The sequence below is a fragment of the Panthera onca genome, chromosome C1, assembly GCF_046562875.1.
Source record: "Panthera onca isolate mPanOnc1 chromosome C1, mPanOnc1 haplotype 2, whole genome shotgun sequence".
In the NCBI taxonomy this organism is placed as follows: domain Eukaryota; kingdom Metazoa; phylum Chordata; class Mammalia; order Carnivora; family Felidae; genus Panthera; species Panthera onca.
In genome coordinates, this window is record NC_138346.1 from 196,010,064 (window position 1) to 196,037,746 (window position 27,683).

The following is a 27,683-nucleotide window of genomic DNA, read 5'->3' on the forward strand; positions in this document are numbered from 1 at the left end:
AGTGTAAAGTTCTGGGACAGACATGCCCAGCTATTACCCAAAAGCACAGCTTCTTATGTGAGGTAGAAGTTTATTCTCCTTCCTATAAAAGAAATCTAGGGGCGCCTGGGTGGCTCGGTCGGTTAAGCATCCGACTTCGGCTCAGGTCATGATCTCACAGTCCGTGGGTTCGACCCCCGCATCGGGCTCTGTGCTGACAGCTCAGAGCCTGGAGCCTGTTTCAGATTCTGTGTCTCCCTCTCTCTGTGACCCTCCCCCGTTCATGCTCTGTCTCTCTCTGTCTCAAAAATAAATAAACGTTAAAAAAAAATTAAAAAAAAAAAAAAGAAATCTAGAGATTGTCATCCAGGGATGATGAGGTGACCCCTTCCCCAACCCTGGCTCCTCTTGCCTTTCCGCTCTACCATGCTAGGACATGGTTCCCATCCTCATGGTTATCTCAGGATCCAAGATGGAGACTGGAATTCTAGTCATCATCTCTAAGTTCAGACTACGGGGAAGAGGAAAGAAGGAAAAAAAAGAAGGACTAATGAGCATTCTCTCAGCTGAGTCACTTGCTCTTAGGCAGGCTTTCTAGAAGTCCCACATTTATCCACTTGCCAGGCACTGGACTAGAGCAGTAAATAAAACTGGATAACTTCCTCATGAACCTGCACTCTAGTTGAGAGAGATAGGAAAAAATGGATGAATATTTAGTGCATGAGATAGTATTGGTGCCAGTGCAGAGAAACAAAGCAGAGAAAGGTGACCAGGAGTGCTGGGGAGAGGAATATCAAAAATTTAAATAGCTAGTCAAGGAGGTGTCTCTAAGAAGGTGACACTGTTAAATCCTGAAGGAGCAGAGAGAGAGCCATGCAGTTGAAGAAACATTCCGTGAACAGCAGCCAATGTGGTTGGAACAAAGTTAGCAAAGGGATGATAGGAGTTGAGATCATAGAGCGGTGGGGATTGGGGACAGAAGACCCAGGACTTTTAGACCCATAAGGATTTGGGCTTTTACTCTGAGTGAGACAGGAGACTGTCTGACTTGACTGTGTTTACATCTCTTTGGCCAGATGTAGCTGCTTGGAAAGCTAGAAGATGTAGATTTTAGCTGGTGCCTTGGTAGTCTGGATAAAATCTGGTTTCTATTATTTAAGGATGAAGGGGAGAAGTGGACACTGGGGGGCCCCAGCTAGTTCTGCCCCTTATGAGCTTCTCTGAGCTTATGAATTTCTCTGAGCTTCAAATTAGGTTTGACCGACTTTAATTTGTAAAAAGGACAGATGAAATATAAGACATGGTGACAGTTCCCTGTAACTCTGTGATTCTCAGATAGGTTACCTAATGGCCAGTTCTATTCTGACCAGAGCCAGTGAGCTTAGGGAAAGGACAGGTTTGATTGAGGGGTGAAGGTGACATGCCATAGGACCCATGAGGAAACCACTGAGGTGTCCTCTGCTAGATAAGGGACCATTTTCTGGGTCCCACTTGAGTTTAAATGTAGTAGCATATCCAGGACTGCTGCCCCCTTAGCCATAGGCAAAGACAAAGAGCAGGGCCATCATAGGGCTCAAATGCAAGAGTGGCTGGACTTGGCAAGATGTGGATGCTCAGAGCCCCATCCCATCAGTCAGTGGGCTGACTGGCAGCTGAGCATCCCCTCGAGCAGTGGCTGCTTCATATTGGCAGCCTAAAAGATGCCCAGGTGACAAGGACAGCCTCAGCAAAATTCCTCAGCTATTCATCCCTGAACTCTGAGCCCTTCTGTTCTGGTTCTTTCCTCCTTAAATCTGTTATTTGAACTTCTGAACTTCTGAGTCCACCTGCGAGGGCTGTCAGCACCTTTTTGTGAGCCCCATCCCTAGACCTCCCTGTAGCATAGCCTCCAGGAGTCTAATGGAATCCTGATACTCAGTGGCATTTCCCTGACACTGCCCAGCCATGATGACGGGCCTCTTGACCACCAGCGGTCTTTGACCAAGGAGGATGAGGAAAAGCAGTGCCAGTGCAAGTGAGAAATTGGCTCCCAAGAGCTGCTCAAGATTCCCAGCTGATGGTGAGGGAGGCTGCACAGTGCCCTTTTCCAGAGATGGGGGTTCCCGAGTCGTGCTCTCAATCGCTCAGGCAGCACCAAGTTCGCTCTCATAGAGGGACAGAGTAGATGCCTGTTAGGTGCATCATGGATGCCTAATTGGAGAGACATATATGCCACAAAAATCAGGTAGAAAAAAATACTACTGTTTTAATAAACTAGCAGGCACCCAATACCCCGATGCAAAACCCTGGAAAACTGTTTAACCCTAGATAAGTCCGGAGGTTAAAGTAGGGTTTCCCTTATGATAAAAATTCTTTATTTGGAATTTAAAAAAATAAATAAATAAAATAAAGTAGGGTTTCCTACTTCCTTCCTAAATCTAAGGACTGGTGCCCTTGCAATCAGAAGTATCTGCAAGGTATAGATATGACAGCAGTCAGCCTTCCCTGGAGAGAGTGGGTCAAGGAGTGACAGAGGGCCCCTAAGGTTTAGCTGCAACTCGCTCCTTTGTGGATCAGGGCAAGAATGTGGAGGAGGAGAGGGAAAATTTCATTCTCCAAGATGATCTCCAGCCCTAGATTTAGAGACGTTTTCGGACCTGAAGGGAAAAGAACCAGAAATCCCAAATCCCCATATGCCCTGTGGCTAATTAGAGTCCGGGTCTCCTCTTGGCTGTTGCACCATGGAATTAGGCCACTAATGAGTTGTGTGTGTGTGTGTGTGTGTGTGTGTGTGTGTGTGTGTATGTGTGTGTTTCTTTTTTCCAGAAAACCCACGGGAGTCGTGTTTTGACCCTGGTTCCATCAAGAACGGCACGCGAGTGGGGTCCGACCTGAAGCTGGGCTCCTCCATCACCTATTACTGCCACGGGGGCTACGAGGTTGAGGGCGCCTCTACCCTCAGCTGCATTCTGGGGCCTGATGGGAAGCCGGCGTGGAACAACCCCCGACCAGTGTGCACAGGTGGTGGGACAGGGGCGGGAAGGAGTCAGAGGGAGTGAGGGCATGCCAGAGGCAGAAGGGGCTGTCAGCTGGGGGAAGGGAGGCATGGGACATGGTCCTAAGAGCAGGCTCTTTGAGTTCACTGTGAATGAGAGAGGCTGGTAATTCACCTGGTAGACAGTCCCTATCGACATGTCCTCTCTCAGACCACCTAGTGTGCCCACTCAGATAGAGGCCATCATCAGTGGCCCCCAGACATGCCAGCAAGTCGTATGAGGGAGATTGGAGGTTAAAGATAACCTGGGCTTAGGGAAAGTCACTGAGAGATCTTATGTGTAAAACTAAGGCCAGCGGGGTGGACTGACTCCAGCAGGGTCTGGCTTAGCTCTGGGGCCCTGACAAGAGACATGGATGGAGTGTCAGAACTTCAAGAGCGTGGTGGCCACCCCAAGTTGGAAAGCAAGGAGGCCCCTTTACCCAGGTGAGAGAGGCTGGCTCTCAGGGCCACCCCTCATAGAACTGGGCACCTTGGATGGGAACAGAAGGTGGCTGGGCCGCATGGGACAGCTGCTCCCAGTGGGGCTAGCCTGGGGGCACTAACTCATGTGGAGACATGCCTGGGGCAGACATCAGCCATGGGGGGCAGAAGGTCAGTCCTAGGCCCCTGTGCCTCCAGGGACCTGTGCTAGTGTTACTAGTTAGGGAGCAGGGTCTGACATGTGCCCAGGAGGGCCCTTGACAGCATCAAGGAAGGTTTCAGGCCACATGCCAGGCCAGGGAGGTGCTCAGAACTCCCCTCCTCCACACTAGCTGCTGCACACCTCAGGGCAGCCTCACGCGGCCAGTGGCTCAGGCTGGGGTGAGCATGACAGCTGATGAGAGGCCTCAAGATCACCTGGCCCTCCCTCTGATTTCTCTTCCAGCCCCCTGTGGGGGACAGTATGTGGGTTCAGACGGAGTGGTCTTATCCCCCAACTACCCCCAGAACTACACCAGTGGACAGATCTGCCTCTATTTTGTCACCGTGCCCAAGGACTACGGTATGTCTATTTATGTTTCCCGACGTCTTCCAGGCCCCCGGCTCCACTCTCAATTGTATCCACTCCCATTGTGGGAACGGGTAGACCATCTCCGGTACAGGACTCCTGGGTGCAGATGCCATGCAGTGGAAATAAGATACACTGTCGGGTGCGCTCCTGACATATGTGTGGGAGGAGCACCAGCAAGGCCAGCAGCACAAGGGGATGCAGCTGGGGAGGAAGTAGCCAGGACGGAGGGAAGGCAGGGATGCCGGACACTAGCCAGCACAGCCCACGTCTGACTGGAAGTGCTGCAGATCCAGGCTGACTGGGAACCCAGGGGAGGGTGACCAAAGGGCAGGAAGAAGGAAGGGGTGGGACAGAGCTGGGAACCCCAGGGTTCCACCATCCCATCCGAGACTGGGAGCCTAGCCCAGCAGCTATAGGTAGGGCAAACAAGAGAAAAGCGGGGGGAGGGGGGGGACAGGCCAGTGTCCTGGGAAAGCAGAAAAACTTCCAGATTCCAAGAGACTCAGACAAAAAGAAGCCAGGCTTGTCGCCTGGTTGGCAGTGGGGACATTTAAGAGTCCTGCCATCCCTGAAGGATTTAGGAAGTTCTAAGGGGCAGCCAGACTGGTTGTACCTGAGCAATCAGGTGACCCACCTGGATACTTTCTCCCTGGATCTCCTCTTTGTAGGAGGAGTAACAACTATTTCTAAACAGGATTAGTGTTGGGTGGGGTAAAGGGCACTGATAAATCCTGACCATCTAGGAGAGGGATGGGGCAGCAGCTGGCTACTTATGCCCAAGATAGGGTGGAGGGAGCATAGGGCAAGGCCTGATGCCACCAAGCATTTATGAAGCATCTCTCAGGGACCACGCACTCTGTTGCAGACGTGAGCGAGACATGCTCCCTGACCTCTGTGAACTCCCCATCTCACCTTAACCTACCGCTCCAGCCATCACGCAGCACTCCCACCCCAACCCCTGCACACATACGTGTGTGTGTGTGTGACGCCAGCCACCCCAGCATATTTATGTGGCAGGAGCTTTGGACCTGCGGGCTCACAGTTAGAAAAGTCCTAAAACGTTGTCCAGTCCAATCTGCCACTCAGAACAGAATCCTTGATTAGTGGTATGCAGTTTGTGCCTGGATTCCTCCCATAATAAAGAGCTCGGCCTTTAAAGGAAGCAACCCCAAGGCTGGTCAGTTTCACTGGGCTGAAACAGGCACACAGAGAGCCAGTTCGAAGAAGGGCAGTGGTCTGTCCCAAGTATCTTGTCTTTGCCAGGGATGCTGAGCCCTGGAATTCGGGGCAGACTTTTGCCTCTGCAACACTGGCTCCAAGCTCAGGTCTCAGCTCTGACTTCCTCTTCTAATCTTCCTTTGATCTCCTACCTAAAGTGACCTGCCTCACTCTATCATGTTTTCCCATTATCTCTAGGACTTAATTTTAACTATCTGAAATTATCTTCCCTATCTCTTTGCTTAAGTGGGCTTTTTACCCCCTTTATTGACTGTCTCTTCCCACTAGAATGCACACTCTGAAAGCAGGAATGTTGCCCATCGTGTTCACCTCTGCAGGAGGGAGGACGGAGATACCCCTGCCACCACCTCAGTACCCATTTTCAGGGTTCCACAATGTGCTCTCCCTCCTGCCTCTCCCTCCAGCCCCTCTGGCCCCTGCTCCTCTCCCTCCTACCCTGCTTCTTGCCCCAGATATGCCTGGCAAACTGGTAAGCCAGCACAGGCAGACCACACCAAGTTCAGGCAGATAGCTGAGTTAGAGCTGTTCGCACTGTGGGATCAGTGATGCCAGCCCCTCCAGCAGTGCCTGGAAGAGAGGGGCAGCTGAAGAAATCCCCTGTGATTTGTAGCATGAATAGCCATCAAATGGCAGGGCCCTTAGGCCTCATCCCAGAGGGGCTCATCAAGACCATGGACCACCAGCTTTTCAGCCCCTTCCTGGAGTGAGCTGAGTACCCTTTGGGGAACATTCTTAACTTCTGAGCCTCAGTTTCTTTGTCTTTAAAATATGAACATCTAAAAGAGGCACAGTTGAAGATGATACATCTGGCAAACTTGGTACCTGGCACACAGTAGGTGCTTTGTAAATACCATTTTGCCTCTTCCCTTGGCTTTGCCAGAGGGAAATGAGCTCAAGATGTTTGCCCATTCCTTAGACAGTCACTCTTTCCCCAGGAGCAGCTGCTTTTCACCACCCTTATTCCTCTTAACCGTGGGGCATCTTGTATCAAAGGCTGTCCTGGTCAGCAGGATTTCTGAAGAAAAAACAAAGGAAAATACAGGGTCCTGAGAGCACATGGAAAATGGGAGGTGTTGCCAAAAGCCCTTCCATGTCCTTAAGTAGCTGCTGCCACTGCTATCTGGGAAAGGAATGGGGTTGGCCCAGCTCCAGTTCCACCAGGCCTGACTGTTATGTTCAGTCTTCAATGTTATCTTGACCCATGAGGGAGAATGCCAGCTGGCCCTTTCCACCTCCCCACAACCCTGTGCCTGGGGTCTGGCCAGTGTGCTGATCAGCCAGTAGAAACCTCAGCAAGCAGTCAGCCCCAGGAACCAACAACTTCCGCGGAGGCTTCCCTGCTCCTGGCCTGCAGCCCCCACACCTCCAGTCCTTGCCCCCAACATGGCGGCCAGTCTTCCATGCTGAGGTCTCCACACCATGTCTCCTTCGCAGTGGTGTTTGGACAGTTCGCCTTCTTCCATACGGCCCTCAACGACGTGGTGGAGGTGCATGATGGCCACAGCCAGCACTCCCGGCTCCTCAGCTCCCTCTCGGGCTCCCACACAGGTACCCAGGGCTTGGCTGGTGTCGGGGATGGTGGCGGGCTGAGGGCATTTCGGGCCCGCTGAAAGGAAAGAGGCCCTGTAAGCCCAGCCACAGGTGGCACCACTCAGCTTTGTGTCTGTCGTCCACTGGTGCTTTCTCTACAACACGACAGTCAGCTCCTGGTAGCCCAAACGTAGAAGGGGGCTTGGGAAACTACCCTCACCCCAAGGTGTGTCTACACTGCTGCCCCAAGTGGTGTAGTATTCCCTTGTTGGTTTATTCTTAGACCCAACATGTTTTTCTGATTATAAACATACTGCTTTTTCAATGTAGAAATCTTAGAGGCAAGACAAAATAACTGTATGGAGAATTAAAATAAAAACCACCCAGAAAGAACCACTGAAAGATGGAGTGTATTTTCCCCCAGCCTTTGTATCTACTTAGACTTAATCTTTTGTATATTTTATTGAATAAAACAATGTACATATTTTTATTGAAATGTCCATGGTGAGCATTTCTGTCATTATTTCCTTCTATAATAGGATTTTTTAAATGCTGCAAAACAGTCCATCATATAGTTACTTAACATTTATGTTAAAAAATTTATGCAATGAATTCCCTATTATTGAACATCGAGATTGTTTCTAATTTTTCACTCTCATGAATAGTAACCCAGTGTATTATGCATACGTCTCTATACACATCTCTATTACCTTAGACTATCTAGAAGTAGAATTGCCAAGTTAAAGGATATGTGCGATCTTAACTTAAGGCTTTTTGTGGGAATCTAACTATATTCTTTCAAACTTAGTTAATCAGTTATTTTAACAGAATTATCAAAATCCCTGATTTTGAAATATGCCAAAATGCCAAACATCCCTCTACAAAGTCCTTGCCACTCTGTTCACCAAAAGTGAGTAAGAGATCATGTTTTATTCTCACAAAAACTAGCTAATTAAGGAAACAAAAGTATCATCAGTTTGAAAAGTGAGAATTGTATCTCATTTCTTAATTTGCCTTTTTTTATTACAAGTTGGGGTAAACTTTTTATAATGTAATTATTGGCCCATGCATTTTTTATTTGTGAACTTACTTGTGAATTGCTGTTGATTTTTCTATTACCATTTATCTTCTATTGACTTAGTAGACCTCCATATTATTCCAAGCTGTACGTATCATATGCCATAAAAACCTCTTGTCTATATTAAATGCTATAAAATGCTTTCCCCTACACTTTGTCATTTGCCACTTAATTTTCTTCAGGGTATATTTTAATGTCAGAAAATTTAAATTTCTCCTGACGTCAAATCTATCAATGCTTTCTTTTATAGATTTCCCCTTTACTTTTCTGCTGATGAAGTAAATATTCTTCTGTGTTTTCTTTTGCTTCTTTTCAGTGTGATTCTTTTGCTTTAATACCTTTGGAATTTATCTTGATTTGTTATTTGTTATAGGGAATCTAACCATATTCTTTCAAATTTAGTTAATCTGTTGTCCTAACAGAATTTTCAAAATGCCAGATTTACATCTATTAAGTTTTTATGAAGTTAAGGATGTTTCCAGACTTTATATCCACGTCTTTAAGTGTCTGTGTATTTTTCTATCTGAATCAAAAAACTTAGTGTAAGGTTATAAAAATGTTTAATATTAGGATAATTTTAAACATATGGTAGTGTAAGCCCCCAAACTTGTTCCTTTCTTTTGAATTTTTTATTGACTGCTCTTCTTTATCTTTTTTATTTTTTTTTAAGTTTATTTATTTACTTTGAGAGAGAGAGAGAGAGAGAAAGAGAGAAAGAAAGAGCTGGGGAGGGGCAGAGAGATGGGGAGAGAGAGAGAGAGAGAGAGAGAGAATCTCAAGCACTGCCAGTGCGGAGCCCAACTTGGAGCTCAAACCCATGAACCATGAGATCATGACCTGAGCCACCCAGGCGCCCCAGACACGTAACCAACTGAGCCACCCAAGTGCCCCTGTTCTTGTTTATTTTTGCTTGCAAATAACTTCAAGAAATATTTTGTCAAGATAAAAAAATTTGCTTCAGAACTTTCATTGGACTTCCATTAAGTTATTGGTTAATTGGGGGAGAACTCACATCTTTATAACAGTAACACTTCTTCCCATCCAGGAACATGATATGTCTCTCCATTTATGTATCTTTTGTAACCTTGGGAAAGGGGCTTTAATTTTCACTTTGGCAGTATTGATTTTTTATTAACTCTACTCCTAGATATTGGATGGCAATTTTTGTCATTGTTTTTGTTGCTGCTGTGAACTGGTCCCCCCTCCTTCCATTGTATTTTCTAACTGGTCTTTGATAGTATATTAGATGACTGGTATTTTTGGTATAGTCATTTTGTAAAGTCAATGAACCCTCTGTAATAATGCTAACACTGCCGACTGATCTCTCCTGGGCCCTTTAGGCAAGAAGCCATATCTTCTGCAAATAAATTTGCCTCAATACTTTATTTCTTCCTTATCAGTGTTTTTTTTCTTTTATTTTTTTCCATGGCTATTGGTTTATTCAGGTATATGACCCTAAGATCAATGCTGATATTTTATGTTTTAGTAAAAAACCCATTTTATAATTATTTAAATTCAGCAACACAGGTTATATATATACTATGATGATATATAATCTCCTGGGTGTCAGAGGTTATATCACCTGCCTTTACTGATTGAGTACTGTATTAGTAGTGACCCCTCTTTTTCCCACCTGGATGAGAGGTTTTGTGTTGTTTCATTTCGTTTTTGTTTTGGGGGGTTTTGTTTTGTTTTGTTTTGTTTTGTTTTTGCTTTTACTTATCAGTTCTTCTGTGGCCTTTGTTATTTTTTAATTAATTAACTTCTGCATTTATTTCATAATGCCTCTCCTCCTGTTTTTCTTCAGATTACAATGAGCTTCTTATGCTAACCCCTTGAATTGAGAGCTTTCTTCTTTTCCCTGTGTAATGAAGAGCATGTTTACAGCAGCACATTCACTTCTAAGCATAGTTTTGGCTCTGTGCTGTAAGAATTGTCACATCCTATTGTCCTCCTCATTACTTTCTAAATAATCTGTCACCATGTTTTCTTCTTTCTTGCCCAAGAGTCCTTTAAGGCTGCCTCCTCTTTTCCTCCAGGAACCTGAATTTTGTTCTTGTTACATTTAAACATTTGTGTTAATTTCTCATTTTGTTACCACACCGAGAGAGAATATAGCCTGAACCACTTCCGTTTCGGGGTTAGATGAGGTCCTCTTCCATAGCCAAAGACGTTTTTTTTTTTTTTTTCATTCCTTGAGTATCTAAGAAGAGAGTGTGTCCTCTGGACAGTTGAGAGGCTGCAGAGAGACGGGCAGCTCAGGCCCAACACTCACTGCCCAGCCCCTAATCTCAGCCCGCCCCCTGCCAGCGAGGTGCCTGTAGGCCCGGTGGTGCTTGACTGCTCAGAGCTGCAGTTCCCTCGGCTGTAAAATGCAGAGAGGAAAACCTGTGCCTCCTAGAGCTATTTGTTAGAGTGAAATTAGTTTAGTAATAGCCATTAGGTCAATCTTGCTCAATTTTATTATTCACATCCATTCTATCAGTGATTCTCAATGAAATGAGTTTTGATATCAGCACCCCATGTATGCCCACTCAGCCAGGAGTGTAAGTCAGGATTCCTTGGGGTAGGATGCTTTTTCAAGACCTCATGATTTTCAATATAGATAAATAGAGGTATAAATTTAGCTATAAATATAGAAGCATTGGTACAGGCAGAGAGAGAGAGAGAGAGGTATACATTTAGGACCTGTATATGTAAATGTAGATATAGATACAAGAACACATATAGATGTAAAGGACCAATGGCTAGAAAGAAATAAGGATGGACGGATGGATGGATGCAGATATAAGACCTATAGGTGTCAATATCAATATCCTCAGATCATCTTATTCCTCATTTGGAGAAACACTGATGAGCCACTAACGCTGATGGAAGTAATGTGTCCCTGTCCTGAGGCGTGTTGAAGGAGCAAAAAGCTTGAGGACCACTACTCAGCAGTCTTCATTTTGTTTCTCTATTTGATATATCAAATGTCGTGGATTTTGCTCGTTTAAACATCCCGCTGCAACTGTGATATTTTGTTATCTTCTTGTGTTTCCAACCATTTTAGCACCTGTGTTTGCCTGCTATATCTTTCTTCATTTCCTTGGAGAGTCTTTTTCTTAAGAGGATGTTTACTTACTTATTTTACATTTGTTCTGATATCTGTCATCTGGTTTTGTTCTTTGTGGGTTTGGGGGGCTTTTTTGTTTTGATTTTGCTTTCTTTTTCATTCCTGTCTGACCCCTCTCTAATTTCCAAGGCTTTTTTTTATATATACATTTAGAATTTCTAATGAATGCTATCAGTAAATTATTTATAAATTACGGACTTCTTCCCCCAAGGGTCTACTTTTACATTTAATTTTGCTACCTCATTGACAATAATTATTTGGGCTTAACTGTCTTTTCCTGGTTGTCTTTATCCCTGAGAGTTTTTGATTTCCCTACTTCGGTTCATTTTTTTAGTAGGCTTATCACTGCACTACTTTTCCGCCACCTTGCCTGTATGACTGTGTCTTTCCTTTGACACATCATGTGAATGACAACTTGATTGTAAGTCAAATTACAGGTCACAAATTTCTTTCAAAACTCCTGCCACCGTCCCACTTCATTCCAACAGTTAATATTACAGACAAGTGGAGTCCAACCTGATTCTTTACCCCAATAGGTAACCCATTCTTTTCTCTCTGGATGGCATTCATTTTTTTTTTTAATTTTATTTTTAAAATCTGAAAGCCCACTAGGATAGGTTGCAATGGAAATCTCTTTTCATTAATTACATCTGGCACTTTGAGAATAATTGTAGTCTGAACCTCAGATCTTTCTTAAGCTTAGGAAAGTTATCTTCTTTCTTAAACTATTTCTTCTCCCTCAGTTTCTCCTATCTTCTCTCTCTCTCTCTCTCTCTCTCTCTCTCTCTCTCTGTCTCTCTCTCTCTGTCTTGAATCCTTGATGTATGCATACTGGAGTTTCTCTGATCTATCTTCCATGTTGCTTGTGGTTTCTCTCATTATTTTCATCTCTTTGTCTTTTTCCTGTGGATTCTGGAAGAATTTCCCCCAACTTAATCTCTACTTCCCTGTTCAATTTCTACAGAATCCAGCTGCCACATACTGGTGATTCTCATTTTTGAAGGCTTTATTGATCTCAGAACTTTCCTTTGGCATGGCTGCCCTCTCTGACTTCACAGATGCAATGCTAGATTTAGTCTTGTGGCAACCACAACTGAAAGTCTTCTCAAGATATTTGCCTGCTCTTTCTGATAGTTCACATTAAAATGTTTGGTTTGATTTCTGAGTGGTTTTCACCCTTAAAACTTTGAGAGCTTGTCTTTTGTCCAGGGATTTTACTATGTGCTTGTCCATGGAGAGGGAGGTCTGTGTTCATCCAGGCTTGGAAGTTGAAATGGGTTTGTGAGAGATTATAGGGGTCCTAATCCACATATCATGCCAGACAATGGGAGGATGGAAACCTAGAGTTTTGTTCTGCTCACATCTGTTAAAGAGCTCCAGACAGTGGTGATAATAAAGACAAGCTTTTTCTTCATGAGTTTCTTTTTGCTTTGGCAGCCAGAAATTATTGGGTCAATGACTCTGAGCCAGGATCAGCCATCTGGGTCATGTGTAAATAGTATGTTGTGCAAAACTCTCCACTCTCCGTGGCCAGTAGTGTCACATGGGCTTTCTGGAAGCATTGGTTGGCCTCAGATGTGCCTCCCAGTGGTTCCATGGCTGGTTCCAACTCCAGCCCTCATTGCAGTGGAGACTTAGCCTGGCTGTCTGCACCCCCAGCTTCCCTTCTGACGGTGGGGTCAGCAGGCATCTCAGGGTTCCCTAAGGCTGTGGAGGGGCACACTCAGCGATGCAGAGTGGCCATGCCACTACCTGCTAAGCCATAGTCCAGTCCCTCAGCTGCCTCAAGAAACTGACCACAAGCAGGACTGCACTTCACAGCTGTAGGTCCAGCTGGTGTTGTCTTCACTCTTGTCCATCTATACCACGTCAAGGAGAAGATAGAACTTTATCTTCTGATATAAAGGCGTCCTGTGCCCATGCAGGTCTTCCTTAAGCTGTGTTATCAGTTGGGTGACAATTCGTCTTGCTTTGGTTGTCCCGACATAATTATTAATAACATGCCCATTGACTCTCAAAAGTGTCCTAGTGTGAGCAATAAATTATACAATTGCTGTGGTTATCTGTCATTTTACAGGATCTGGGAATGGCCAGTTACTCTCAGATACTCACATCACCCTCCTTCCCAGAAGCTGATGCCATTTTTCTTTTTAATATCAGTTTTCCAAGTAAACCACCAGTCAGTTTGGTAATGGCCATTCTCCTCATCCTTGTGGGCCAATGTATGTCTGAAAGCTTTCTCCTTTCCAGGAAGGTCATTTAATCTTTCTGATCCTCTCTTTCTTGACCTATTAAATGAGGGAACCGAACTCTTGTCATGTCAGCCTCCAAAGACCATAGGTCAAGGTAAAACCATGGATGCTAAAACCTTCTGCAAGCTTTAGAGTGTAAAGTGTAGTAAAAATGTGAGGTTTTATTTCCGGGAGAGCTGGGATATGGAAGGAATTGCTGTGGGGGGTGGGGGGAGGGGTGGTATGGGCAGCCCCTCCTTCCTGGCCAGGATTTTCTCTCCTGGACCCGCCTGCTGGACTCACTGTCTCCCTCTCCTCCTCGCCCCTTATCTTGGCAGGAGAATCGCTGCCCTTGGCCACCTCCAATCAAGTTCTCATTAAGTTCAGTGCCAAAGGCCCAGCACCAGCCAGAGGCTTCCACTTTGTCTATCAAGGTATGCAGGGCATGGATGTGAAAGGTGTGAAGACATCTCAGTTCTCTAGTGACTCCCTGCCCAAAGGAACTGGGACTTTTGACCCCTAAGTCTAGGCCTCAGTCTTAGGGTGTGTGGAGGCAGTTACTGATTTGTAGGGCAGTTCCTTGAAATTCAGTTGAATTTAGACACTCATTTACCCAATAGACAATTCTTGGACAAAACTCCATGTCGAATGAGGGGAAAAATCAGACATGGGATGCCAACTCCTGCCCTTCCCCTCCCCCACTGCCTGGCAAGGTCCCAATGGCATTGGGATGACCAGCCCAGGCCTTGTACCTAGACTTTCTCCCATGGAGTTTGGTCTTCTCTACAAGACACAGTAAAGATGTGGGAAAAACACAGACTTGGGATTAAGATGGACATGGCTTTGAATCCCAGCTCTGCCAGTTTCTAACTGGGCACCAGCTACTCCACCCCTCAGAGCCCCAGTTTGCTCACCTCTAAAATGAGGGTAAGCATATTACCTCACTGATGGAGTTAAGAGAGTTCACAAAGTAGTTGACACCAAGCAGGTGATGGATGTCTGTCCCCTTCCTTCCTTACTGGCTTTGAAAGGCAGAGTTGTGGAGCATCCTGACTTTCACCTCTAGGCCCCTACCTCTCCTTGTCCTGAAGGAAGCCCACTTTTCAAGGGCTCATTCATTCCACTGCCCAGGAAGAGCTGTATTCCCCTGCCACAGAAGGATGGCATAACTGGGGCCTGGGTTAAAGGGTCCTGTCCACCATGTGGGCAGGGTAAGGGGAGATTCAGATTCAGGTCATGAGAGTAGAGCCCTGGGCAGAGGCCAAGGTAGGGTGAATGGAGGAATAAAGACCATTCTTCCTGTAAGGGGATGTGGGACTTCATGGGGATGGGAGGGCACCATTGGGAAGCCACAGAACACAACTAGGCCTAAACTCTGCCATCCATGGTTTCCAGAAGCTGTGCTGCCACCTTGTGTGTCCAACTATGTTTTAGTAAAATCGTCCTTGTCCTGGAAAGTCCCTACCCCTGCCCTGAGAGAAAGTGCTCAGAGCCTCTCGGGGTCCCATCCAGACTGTCTCAGCTCCAGTCCCATTGTGTGTCCATCCCTGAGCCAGTTTCCAGAGGGGTGAGGCCTGCCCCTCAGTGCCCTTGTCCCCCGCAGCTGTACCCCGAACAAGTGCCACGCAGTGCAGCTCTGTGCCGGAACCCCGCTATGGCAAGAGGCTGGGCAGTGACTTCTCGGTGGGGGCCATCGTCCGCTTCGATTGCAACTCCGGCTATGCCCTGCAGGGGTCCCCAGAAATCGAGTGCCTCCCCGTTCCCGGGGCCTTGGCCCAGTGGAATGTATCAGCGCCTACCTGTGTGGGTGAGTGCCTGGACAACCAGGACTCCTGGGAGGGGGTGGCCGGTGACACCCAACAGCAGCCCCTGCCCACCAGAATAACTTAAATAGGGTGTCCCATTCAGGCCAAATCACTAGTCCTGTGGGTTGGGTGTGTAGACAGCAAGGAGGAGGAGCTGGGGTTGCTGGGGGAGGGATGCATGTGAAGGAGGGTTGTAGGGACAGGAGCCACAGAAGAAGCAGGGATGGGGGCCTGCGGGAGAAGCCAATAGCCAGCAAGGGAAGCCCTGAAGGAGTGTTTGGGGGGCTCCCATGGGGTACCCACAAAGACAAGCGGGAGAAACATCTGACCAGAACTGCCTCCTTCCCAGTGCCATGTGGAGGCAACCTCACAGAGCGCAGGGGCACCATCCTGTCCCCCGGTTTCCCAGAGCCCTACCTCAACAGCCTCAACTGTGTGTGGAAGATCATGGTCCCTGAAGGCGCTGGCATCCAGGTAGGGGCTAGGAGATGCCTCAGTCAGGCGGGTGGCTGGGAGGAGACATTTCAACCCCATCCCTGCCCCTCAGGCCAGATGCGGAGGTGAGGCCCACAAGCAGAAAAACGCAACAGCTCAAGGCCCAGAAGCTTCAGGGGGTGTGAAGAGAGAGCTGGGTAATTCAGGAAAGAGGAGTGGCACAGGCTCATGCCATCAGGGAAGCCCAGAAGAGGAAACGGGCCTGGACTGGGATATAGAGATTGGGCAAGATTCATAGATGTTTTTCAGATGGCTTGAAGTCTTCTTTTCTCAAGATTATGGGGGAGAGAAGAGGGGACATTGCAGGAAGGAGAAAGGAGCAAACAGATGAAGCATGGAGGAGCCCCAGACACACACCTAGGCGTCACACCCGCAGTCTGAACTGTAGGAGCAGAATGGGGGCCACAACGGGTACCCAGTGGCGAGAGCCAAGTGAAGAAGGCCCCGGCACTGGGATGGCAACATGGAGGAGGGTCTGGAGCCTGCAAGGGCAACAGAGAGGCAGCAGGTAGAGATTCAAGGTGGGCAGGTCTGGCCAGGAGTGGGCTACTGGCTTATGGCTGCAGGATATCTGCTGCAATCCAGACAGGAAAGTGGGAAAACCCAAGCAATGTTTCAGAGATGGGGAGGAGGCCATTCAAAGTCAAGTATTCCCACTTCCTGAAATTTCCTTTCCCTACTCTCTGCCTGACAAAGCACCCCCATTGTCTTGCAGTCCTTCATTTTACATTCTTTTCCCCCTCTGGACAATGAGGTTCCCGAGGGTAGGGACTGCTTCTTACTCTTAGCGGCAAGACCTAGCACAATGTCAGGTGCAGACTGACAGTTCCAATAATGGAATTAACTACATGAATGGAGAAGAAGGGAGGCAGAGAGAGACAGACAGACATAGGCTGCCTAACCGACAATTCAATCCCTCTGCCTTCCCAGATTCAAGTCATCAGCTTTGTCACAGAGCAGAACTGGGACTCCCTGGAGGTATTTGACGGTGCAGACAACACTGTAACCATGCTGGGGAGTTTCTCAGGTGAGGTGGGACTTCCAGGGACCTCAACTCAGGGGGCAGTGGTGGACTTCATCATCATCATCATCATCATCATCACCACTGAGATCTAGTTGACATGCCATAAAATTCACCATTTCAAAGTGTACAATTCGCAGATGGTAACTGGATGCATTTTGGTGATTGTATTACAAAATATACAAATACTGAATTATGTCACACCCCTGAAACTAATATAATGTTATGTGTCAATTATAGCTCAATAATAAAATGATAAAAGTGCCACAGTGAAAAGATAGTGTCCAATTCAGTAGTTTTTAGTATATTCACAAGATTCTAAAACTATCACCGCTATCTAATCCCAGAACATTTTCATCACCCCAGAAAGAAACCAGGTACTCATTTGCATGCACTCCCCATCGCTCCCCCTCCCCCATCCCTTGGCAACCACGACTTGGCAACCTACTTCCCATCTTTGTAGATTTGCTTGTTCTGGAAATTTCATATAAATGGAATCCTACAATATGTAGCCTTCTGGGTCTGGCTTCTTTCACTCAGCATAATTTTTCAAGGCTCCCCCCATGTTGTAACATGCGTCAACACTTCACCATGTGGCTAGACCAGATTTCACTTATGCATCCATCAGTTGATGGACATTTGGTTGTTTCCACTTGTTGGCTAATTATGAATAATGCTGCTATAAACATTCATGTAGATATTTCTGTGGGACATGATTTCAATTCTCTTGGGTATATATACCTAATAGTGGAATTCCTGGGTCATGATAACTCTATATTTAAATTGGGGGGGGGGGGACTGACAAACTGTTTTTCCAAAGTGGCTACACCGTTACCAACAGCAGACTTCTCACTGAGTGTGGTGTGTGCTTTTGCCCAATGCCCAGGACAATTATCTGGGTCTTTCAGGCTTCAGAATTCCATGTTGCCAAGATAGAAAAAGGAGTCATGTGCACCGTATACACTGTCTACATTGCCTGGATTGCCTAGAGAATTCTACATGTCAGAGTTATTTGAAGATGGCTGGAAAGGGACCAAACTCTTTGGCTGCCTGTGCAACTCCCTCTACCGTTGGCACATGGCTCTGCCACTGCTCATTCTGCAGAAAGTTGTTTGAGGCCTCCTCTCCCTCGGCCACTGGAGAGCCAGCATTCTCAGAGGGTGCTAATGTAGCAAATTTGTCATGTAGCAAGTTTGATAGTTGGGGAGATGTGAGGGTCTTGGAGCAGAGTGTCAGCAGGTAGCAAAAGCAAGAGGTATGGGAAGGAGCTTGGGGGCCGGGGGTGGCTAATGGTGAATGGTCCCTGTTTCCTTGCCCTAGGAACAACCGTGCCTGCCCTTCTGAACAGCACCTCCAACCAGCTCTACCTTCATTTCTACTCAGATATCAGCGTGTCAGCAGCCGGCTTCCATTTGGAGTACAAAAGTGAGGATCCAAAGTTTCAGCTGCGTACAGGGCTTAGGGTGGGGATTGACAGGTATCAAGGACCCACAGTGAGCAGGGGTCACACTGGGGCTGTGTATTCTCCACCCCACGTAAGCCTGACCACAGACTTAGAGGAAGGTGCTGAAGCTCAGGGAAGGTCTGAAAATCCTCAAGACTGCGCAGCCAGTAAGTGATGGAGCCAGGATTCTCACCCCAGTGTCTGCTACTCAGACACCTACGGGCTTCCCCTTTGTCCACACCAGGACTGGGAAGGGAGCACAGTCACTGGCCTCGGTCCAGCATATACTTTGGGATGTAATAAAATAGCGGGTGCTCTCCCCTGATCCTAAACTCTGTCCTCTCCAACCCCTGGTTCTGTGATTCAACTGCCTTTGAAGTTCTTGTCCTCATTAGAAACTTCACTCCTCTTGCACCAGATTTCTCCCCCTCAGCTCAGAACCTTACATCCTGGTTTCCAGTGTCCCGAAGTGGTCACAACGAAAAACTCGTAAAAGAGAAAGGCTTGTGGATGCGCCTTTTGGGACAACAAAGACAGAGGTTGCTGGGAGACTGTTGTCATCCTGGGACAGCCTGCCGTTCCCCTTCCCCACTGGGTATAGGAGAGAATAGATAGACAAAAGTACCTGTTTTACATTCATCCAGCAAATAGTTATGGAGTGATTACAGTATGCCAGGTGCTCTGCTGGGTTTTTCTAGGTTTGGGAAAGATCAAGATGGTTAAGTCCTCTCAGAGTCCATTAAAGAGAGGCAGACGTATGGACACAGAAGCGCATGAAAGTATTACAGGTGCTCTCCTCTATGTCCCCAAATGTCCCCAAATGGGAGATCAGTGGTTCGAAGGAGAGAACAGTCACTTCTACCTGAGACAGGTGGAGAGGTCAATGTCATAAAGAAACATTGAGTGTCTACAATGTGGCAAGCCCTGTGCTAGATGCTCACAGATAAGAGGTGAGTAAGACATGGCTTTTGCCCTCAAACACAGAGTCTAGGAGGATAGATGGACAAGGGAGCAATAATTTTAGTGCAACCTAATATGCTAAGAAAGTGCAGAAGAGGGGAGCTAAACCTGGCCAGGTGAGACCTTACAGAAGGGGATGCATGAGTTAGGTGTGGAATGAAAAGTAAGAAATGTGGAAAGGTAGAGTTGGCTTGGCCATCTTTGACAGCATGGGCCCATGCAGATGGAAGCCTCAGTTGGTGCCGGAGGCCTGGTAGGGTCAGCACTGGAGGTTATGCAAATGTCCAGCTGATCTCCAGAATGAATGAGCTTTATCCAGATGGTTGGGAGAGGATTAGTTGGATCCCAGGATGCTCATGGTCTGAAAGAACTGAAATGTGCACCTGATAGGAAAGACCTCGGGCAGCTTGAAGCAAGGACCCTAAGGAGCAGAGGATAGGACACGGACCTCTGAGACCTTCCTCCCTGCAGACCTCAAAGGCTTACTCTCCTTGTGGACTAAAGTATTCTGAGTTTCTTGAATAGTTCACATTTTTTCTTTTATCCTTTTTTCTCTGTTCTGTCCAATTTTGTTTCTTTATTTAGTATTTTAATTTGAGTCCTTAAATGTTCCCTAAAATCTTTTCTTTTCTTTCCTCTTCCAAAGATATACTTTCTCTTGTCATTCTGCTGCCTCATTACCAGAAAAAAAAATTCACCTCTTCTCAATTTGTGGTTGTTGTTGTTGTTGTTGTTGTTCAAGGGAACTGGTAGTTTTCTTAGTAGCTGATGTTTATCATGCATTGTCCTCTGATGGTGGGAAGGGCTGAGGGAAAATTGAGGTCCCCATTAGTATTTGGTGACTGAAATTCCTAAGAGCCAAAACCGTTTTTGTTTTGTTAACCTACTATTCTGTTAATTTTTGATAATCTACAAAGAGGATGCAGAAGGGAAGAATTAACTGCTATTGTGGAGGCAAATGGTTTTGAAGGGTACTGAAAAGTCATATCTACTGCTATGACTCACTTAATGTTGATTTAGTTGAAATGGAAATAGAACAATATGCTTTCCAAAGCAATAGATTGCATATGATAAAATAATTCTTCCTTTGTTGTAAGCATGGCTTAAATGAAGTCAAGCTGTGCAGTGTAAGAGAAATTAGAATGGACTTTTCTCTGTCTCCCTCTTTCTTTCTCTCTTGGATTTCACTTTTTTCTCTTACCATATTCTTTTGCTCTTGCCTCCCCCCCCCCTCTCTCTTTGCCCCTACTTCTCTACTGGTAAGTAAGTCTCATGTTACTAAGTGGTAGTCACCCCAGTAAATGCTGAGTTGCATCATACTTGAAGTTCAGGGAGGAGTGGGGAGAGAGAGACAAGATGAAGTACTTCAAATTCAGCTCAATGACTGTTTTAATACTGTCTTTGGGGTATTTAGCCCAGCTGCTGAGATTTGTGGACATAGGCCCAGATAGCCTTCATTTCCAAGAATCACATTTACTTCTTAAAAGCATATATAGGACAGGAATTGCCTCGGGAAGGCGCAAAGGAACTCTCTAGAAGAGTGAGCAGTGTTGTGTGGCTTTGATAGGGGTTTGGGTTATACAGGTGCATGCATTTGTCAAAACTCAGCAAATGTACACGTAAGATCTGTACATTTTGTTATATGTAAATTTTCCTCAGAGGGAAAAAAGCATGTGTAGTTATCTCGTGCACACATCGACTCTCAGCTCTCAAAGTGGAAAGAGGATGAGGATTCATCAGCTGCCACCCAAGAAGATGAGTCTAGTGCTTGGTGGTCTAGGGAGGCCAGTCCTTCCCATTCCTTTTCCACAAGTGCATGGCTCCGTGCAGGCTCTGCATACACATGGCTTCCCCATGGAGCTTGTATCTCCCAAGGGATCTGGGATCTACTAGGAGGGCTATCTATCAGAAGGTATCTAACAGGAGGGCTGAGGCTGCCCCCTCCCAAACTCTCTGGGCCATGCAAGTGCCTGGAATCAGACCCAACCGTGAAGTCTGTTAGCCCTCATCCCTGGAAAACCACACTGCAAGTCTCATGCAGCAATGCACGGGGATTTACGTAGTACCTCTTATTTATTTGTGTATTTATTTATTGCATCTTAAGTGCCCGCACCTGCAGGGGGGCCCCTGCAGGGCACAGGAGAGGCATGAAGCCCACCAGTCAGGAGATGCTCTACTCCCATTTGCTGTGGGTTTCCACCGAGAGAGAATTCAAAGCAGGACGAGGATGATTTCAGGAGGGGACGGGAGGGAAGCAGGGTTGGGTCTCGCATGAGCTCATGTCGCCTGTGAGTTTGGCCTCCGCTTGCACAGACCTGGAGTCACACTGGGCTTGGTTTGAATCCCAGCTCTATGGCTTGCTAAGGGCACATCTCTGGGCCTCTTGGCCTGTATCGTCACCCGTGAAAAGGGATGTAAAGACTCCTTCAAGGGATGAGATGATGTGTGTGACACACTGGCCCCAGTTCTGCTTGTGGGAAGTCTCAGCAAGTGCTGTCCCAGTGACGATGGTGGGTGGGCAGCGGGGAGGAGGACCACAACGAGGAAGATTAGGATGGGTGTCCTAGCAAAGCGCTGTGTACAGTGCTGGGTACATTATCAGGACCGAATGAGTGCAGATGAAGTTGAAAACTCGAGAAAGGAGAGTGAAGGAGAGTTTGAGAGCCCTTAGAGGTGATCTTGGAAAGGGATGGAGCCAAAATCATGACAGTCCTAGAATGTCCCATGAGAGGGTGAGATTTCATATAACACTCAATGGGGACCCATTTTGAATTGCTGAATAAGGAAGTCCATGATTCAGGGAGAGAGCCTAAGAAACGCCAGTTGCCTGTGAGTGCAGGATGGCCTAGGGCACGGAAGGAGAGGGAGGTTGTGAGGGATCTGGCAGTGAGACAGGGCCGGAGCTGACTGTGAGGGCCAAGCAGGAGGAGACCCCAGTACTCCTCCCAGAAAGGAGCTGGCCTCATCTTAAAAATACAACAGCAGAAACAAGGCAGCCGAGGGTTTCATCTGCTGACAAACTTTTTTCCAGGAAGTCTGTCCCAGAGAGCAGGACTGTCTGAGCCCCTGAAGCGACACTGACGGATCTCTCTTTCATAACTGCCCTCCTCCCTCCTTGCCTTTCTTTCCCCTCTCCCAGTTTCATAGCCCACAGGAATTGTCTTCATAGAGTAAGGAAAATGGAGGGAAGTTGGGGGTCTGAGAGAAGTGAGGGAGGAGCCTGGTGAAGAGGTCTGGGGGCTTGGAGCCAGGTGGGCATCTCCTGAGCTCTCCTGCTCCAGAGTACTTCTGCTGATCCCAGGGGGCAGCCACATGGCCCACGGGATGCCTGCCTGCCCCAAGGAGCCTCTGTCCAGCCTCTGAGCCATATAAATATTCTGACTTTCTCTGTGCGCTCTGAGGGTTAGCACTGGCCTAGAGGCTAAGAGCAGAGAAAGCACAAATTAGAACCCTTTCTCCTCCCTGCTGCCAGCATCACCCTCTGCCTACCAGTGCACTGACCTGCCGGGCTTGTCCATTCTCCTTTCTGTTTGCCTCTGTCTCGTCTAGCTGTGGGCCTGAGCAGCTGTCCAGAACCCACTGTGCCCAGTAATGGGGTGAAGACCGGCGAGCGCTACTTGGTGAACGATGTGGTCTCTTTCCAGTGTGAGCCGGGATATGCCCTCCAGGTACCTCCCCTCAACACCCAGGTCAGGAAACAGGTATCCCCTGAGATGTGTTGGACCAGCCTCATGCCAGCCTAGTTGCAGTCACCAAAGAACAGGGGAAAGACCCTGAGGTCCCCAGGGACCATTGTCCTTTCCCGGAGCTGTTCATGCAAAAGATGAGCTTTGCTGACTTTGGCGATTTAGCACAAGCCAGCCTCAGAATGTGTTCCTGCAAAGTTTTGGTTTGATTAGACTTCAGGAAAATTTAATCTTCCTTTGAAGGCCATGAGGGAATCTAGTAATTAAAGGAGTCTCACAAGGAACCTTTAGTAATGAGAATTCTTTAGTAATGGCTGTTAATAAGCATCCTTCCCCAAAGTCTCTCACCCTCTGCCTCATCCCACCCCACAGAGGGTTTGTGTATCTTTGTGTATCTTGTTCCTCAACGCAAGGCCCCTGAACAAACCCCCTCTTCTGGGTTGTACATACAATTGTGCCCATGGGGGCAATCAGCCCATCCCTGTTCCTGATTCCTCCAGGGCCACGCCCACATCTCCTGCATGCCTGGAACCGTGCGCCGCTGGAACTACCCTCCGCCACTCTGTATTGGTAAGAGAGCCCCGACCTTTTCCTTTCTTTCATACCCATTTTCTACCAGGGATTTGAGCTCAGTGACATATCGTTGGGATCAAGTTCAAATCAAAAGACAGATTGGTATTCTGAGTCTGTGCAAAGACAGTAGTTTTCGGCTGATGGGCAGCTCTTCAAGGGAGTCATGACTTCTGCAAACCTTCGCCCACCCAATGGAAAAATCACAGGAGACTTGCCCATTTGAAAACACGATGATGACCATTCAGATTCCAGATAATTGACCTGAATTGTTCCTGAATGGAACCCCAGATAATTGACCTGATAATTGTTCCTGAATGGAACCCCTGGGCAATTGAGCCCTTCCCCTATGACTTTTCATGGGACAGACAGATAAAATCCACTAATAAAAAATGTGGAGGGTTACATGTGAAACAAGAACTTAGCTTGGTTGGGTTTCTTACCCTGTGCTAAGCAATGATGAAGAGATCCATGGATACAAGAAAAGACAAGGTCCCTGAAGCTTCTAGTCAGGGTGAGGGAGACGTGACATTTATTGAGTATCTATTACATGCACGTCACTGTGCTACGAGTTTCCTCACAGCAGCTCTTCAGAGGAGGTATCATTGCCCTCACTTTGCAAATAAGAAAACTAAGAAAAAAAAGAAAGAAAACTAAGGCTTTTAGGATTAAAAAGTGATTGGCACCATTAGGAATGGAAACCTACTTTTCTCTGATGCCCAACCAATGTAAAGTGCAAATCAAGGCTGACCTTGGGATAAGAAGCAAAGTGAGTGGAGAGAGCATCACTTGGGCATAATGGCATTTCCCTTCTGTGATATCACCAGGGTGCAGGGTTTGGTCACCTGCTCAGCAGTCAGAAATGTGGCCCAGGAGAGGCACTTCGCCCATTACATATTACGAAGTTCTTGCCAAGGAAACCACTCATGGTAACAGCAGCTACAGGCCATAGAGTAGCTGTCGCCAGTTTACTGTGTGCACCAGCCACTGTTCCAAGTGACACAAAGTCCTTTCTGTTGTAACTTAATGACAATCCTGTGACATAGGTGCTGTAACTGGCTCCATTTTACAGATGAGGGAAACCGAGGTTTGAAAGGGTTTAGAATGTGCCCAGAGTCACACAGGAAGTGAAAGCATTGGGATTGTGAGCCAGGCAGTCAGCGCCAGAGCCCCCCAACTCTGAACCCGGACACTGTTGCATTCAGGCCTGTTTGTCACCCTCTCCCCAAAATGCCTTTGCTTAGACACTGCAGATCCCTCCCCTCCACCTCTTTCTCTGGCTCCCATAACAAGCTAGTCGCTTGAAGCTGCATGACTGTTTCCTGAAAGATGTGAAAGAAGAGAATGGTTGTCAACTGACCAGGCTGTATTTATGCTCCAGCCCTGCATCTGCAGGTGAAGTCGCCTTGTTGAGAGTGTCAGGTGCCCCAGCCCCTCATGATTGGTTCCCCATGGAATGCTAATCACAATCACTTTGGTTGAGGGCAGAGGGCAGAGTCTGAGGGTGGGCACCTAGTAGGGCCACCCAACCCCATGGAATGTATATTTGTAAAGAGTTTGGCATGGTGCCTGGCACAGAGTGGGGACTCAGTGCATGCTAGTCCCCTTCCTTCCTCCTTTCTCTTCAGTCTTGGGAGAGTTGATTGGACAATGATAGAGGGAGATTTGAGGCATAGTGTAAGAAATGGTCACACTGCTCTTGGAGCAGACTGCTTTTGCTGCATGACCTTGCTAAGGGAACTGACCTGCGAAGGGCATGCTCAAGGTCAAAAGTCATAATTTGGGTTTGTGGACCATTGGGCGGTGCCAGGATGCTGAGCCACCCTTTCTGCACTTACACATGTTCTCAGTTTTGCCCAAGTCTGCAGTTGTGTAAAGAGATAACCTGTAGATTCCTTTGGATTCTCAAAGGCATTTATGACTTGGGAATGGTTAAAAAAGCTGCTGCTCTAAGGGAACATCCAAACACTGACATGGCCCCATATTCTCCTCCATGCTGTCCTAACCTTCTATCTGGTCTCATTGTCACAGCACAGTGTGGGGGGGCAGTGGAAGAGATGGAAGGGGTGATCCTGAGCCCCGGCTTCCCAGGCAACTACCCCAGCAACATGGACTGCTCTTGGAAAATAGCGCTGCCTGTGGGCTTTGGTAAGTCTCCATGCCCAGGCCCCAGTGCGTAAAGTAACCATTCCCTGCAACCGTTCAGCATTACCTTGGCCAAGACAGTATAGCACTCTGCCTCTCTATTTCCTCATCTGTTTGACCTCTCGTACGATTGTGAACATCAGTTAAGAATGGTAGAAATGAATACTTTGGGCACATAAAACAGAGAAAATAATCTTAGGGATGGCCATTATCATTATTATTTGAGTAGTAAGCTGAAATTCAGGACTGTGGAATGAGAAATTACTCAGGGATGGTTGAAAAAGAAAAAAATCTTTTACAGAGACTGGACCTCAAGTTGTGCTTTTAACTTCAATATCCCATTTCTCATCCTAATTAAATTATATAGCCAAGGTCAATATGATATAGAGTTTGCATTCTTTATACGCACATTCTGGCTGGTCTTAAAGATTGGGAGATTTTGTGTGTGTGTGGAGATGGAGTATGCCAGGCACGGGGGTTGACGGGGTGTGGAGGACATTGGTCTGGGTACAAAATTTAATTCCTGATGATTCATTCCTGACTGGGAATATAATTTAACCCCAACATCTCTGTTGGAGAGGTAAATGATTTGTGTTGACGTGGAACTAATGGATCATCTTGCCTGAGTCACTGCCCTGCTCCTAGGGGACAAAATGTCCTGAGGGGATTGCTCCTGCATCTGCCTGCGCTCTCCCACTCTGTGACCTCAGGAATCAAGGCCACCTCTTTGCGTCCTTTACTATTCAGCCTAGAGTAGGTCTTATGATGGAGAAGGGGCTTTCAGGAGAAAGGGATCCAGTTGACCTACTTCAAATCTGTTCTCAGAGGAGGAAAGGGGTTGGTGAACCTTCAGAGGATGGAGTCTTGTATTTAGAACCATCTTCTGGAGGAACCTGGGGACGGGTGATCAGGGTACAAAATGGTGAGGACTTAAGCAGCCTTGGGAAACTCCAGATTTTAGACAATGGGGGAAGAGGAGCTAGGAGACCTTATAGCTCTGCATCCAGACATGGGCCACGAGAATCTCAGATGATAGAAGGATGGAGGGAGTGCAGCATCCAAAGGAAAATGGAAGTTTAAATGAGAGGTATGTCATTGTTCTCTGTAAGTCCTGATGTTCAGCCACCAGAGCTCTCTATCTCAAAGGCCTGGGTGCTTATTCAGCCTCTGCTTATAAGCCCCCTGCGGGGTCCAATCACAGAAGACCTTGCTTTCAAGTGAAGGTTGGACTCCAGCGCCCACCCTAATATGGCACCTGGTTTCATTGTGTAAAGAGCCTCTGAATTTACAAGCTTCTACCACTAGATGGCAGTGGTCATGCCCAGTTCTTTCCAAGCCCATTCAATTCAGAAATCCTGGAATCCTTGAAGAGCCCCTTCAATGGACATGCTGCCCACAGTGTTGGGATGATGGATGGGATGCAGACGACATGTCCAAAAGTGATCATTGTCAAACTCCATATTTTGAAAACAATCTACATGTTCATTATTAGAGCAGTGAATAATGTAGTTGGATAATTCATAAAATGGAATTAATTAATATGTAGTTAAAACCAATGAACTTTATATATCAACAAGGATAGACGTTGAAAAACACAATATAAGCAAAAAAAGTTTACAAAACTATACGTACAGTATAACAACACTTATGTAAATGTTCAAGACAAATAAATCAGACATATATTTAAGAATCTAAAAACATGAACTGAAAGATATCTTTCCAATTCATGAGAGTGACCTTCTATTTTTTTAATTATTATTTATTTATTTATTTATTTAATATATGAAATTTACTGTCAAATTGGTTTCCATACAACACCCAGTGCTCATCCCAAAAGGTGCCCTCCTCAATACCCATCACCCACCCTCCCCTCCCTCCCACCCCCCATCAACCCTCAGTTCGTTCTCAGTTTTTAACAGTCTCTTATGCTTTGGCTCTCTCCCACTCTATCCTCTTTTTTTTTTTTTTTCCTTCCCCTCCCCCATGGGTTTCTGTTACGTTTCTCAGGATCCACATAAGAGTGAAACCATATGGTATCTGTCTTTCTCTGTATGGCTTATTTCACTTAGCATCACACTCTCCAGTTCCATCCACGTTGCTACAAAAGGCCATATTTCATTTTTTCTCATTGCCACGTAGTATTCCATTGTGTATATAAACCACAATTTCTTTATCCATTCATCAGTTGATGGACATTTAGGCTCTTTCCATAATTTGGCTATTGTTGAGAGTGCTGCTATAAACATTGGGGTACAAGTGCCCCTATGCATCAGTACTCCTGTATCCCTTGGATAAATTCCTAGGAGTGCTATTGCTGGGTCATAGGGTAGGTCTATTTTTAATTTTCTGAGGAACCT

At 46.6% G+C, this 27,683-nt stretch overlaps 1 protein-coding gene across 5 annotated transcripts in view; it reads left to right on the forward strand.

The window, feature by feature from the left end:
- Window positions 1–27,683, forward strand: part of CSMD2 (CUB and Sushi multiple domains 2) — a 599,309-nt gene that overhangs the window by 466,099 nt on the left and 105,527 nt on the right. For all 5 annotated transcript variants that reach the window (XM_078452082.2, XM_078452083.2, XM_078452084.2 and 2 more), the window contains 11 exons: window positions 2,785–2,979; window positions 3,882–3,998; window positions 6,681–6,794; window positions 13,539–13,634; window positions 14,804–15,007; window positions 15,355–15,479; window positions 16,431–16,527; window positions 17,842–17,946; window positions 22,475–22,593; window positions 23,112–23,181; window positions 25,213–25,329. In XM_078452082.2, the coding sequence (XP_078308208.2) occupies window positions 2,785–2,979; window positions 3,882–3,998; window positions 6,681–6,794; window positions 13,539–13,634; window positions 14,804–15,007; window positions 15,355–15,479; window positions 16,431–16,527; window positions 17,842–17,946; window positions 22,475–22,593; window positions 23,112–23,181; window positions 25,213–25,329 (1,359 nt within the window). The remainder of the gene's footprint in view (window positions 1–2,784; window positions 2,980–3,881; window positions 3,999–6,680; window positions 6,795–13,538; window positions 13,635–14,803; window positions 15,008–15,354; window positions 15,480–16,430; window positions 16,528–17,841; window positions 17,947–22,474; window positions 22,594–23,111; window positions 23,182–25,212; window positions 25,330–27,683) is intronic.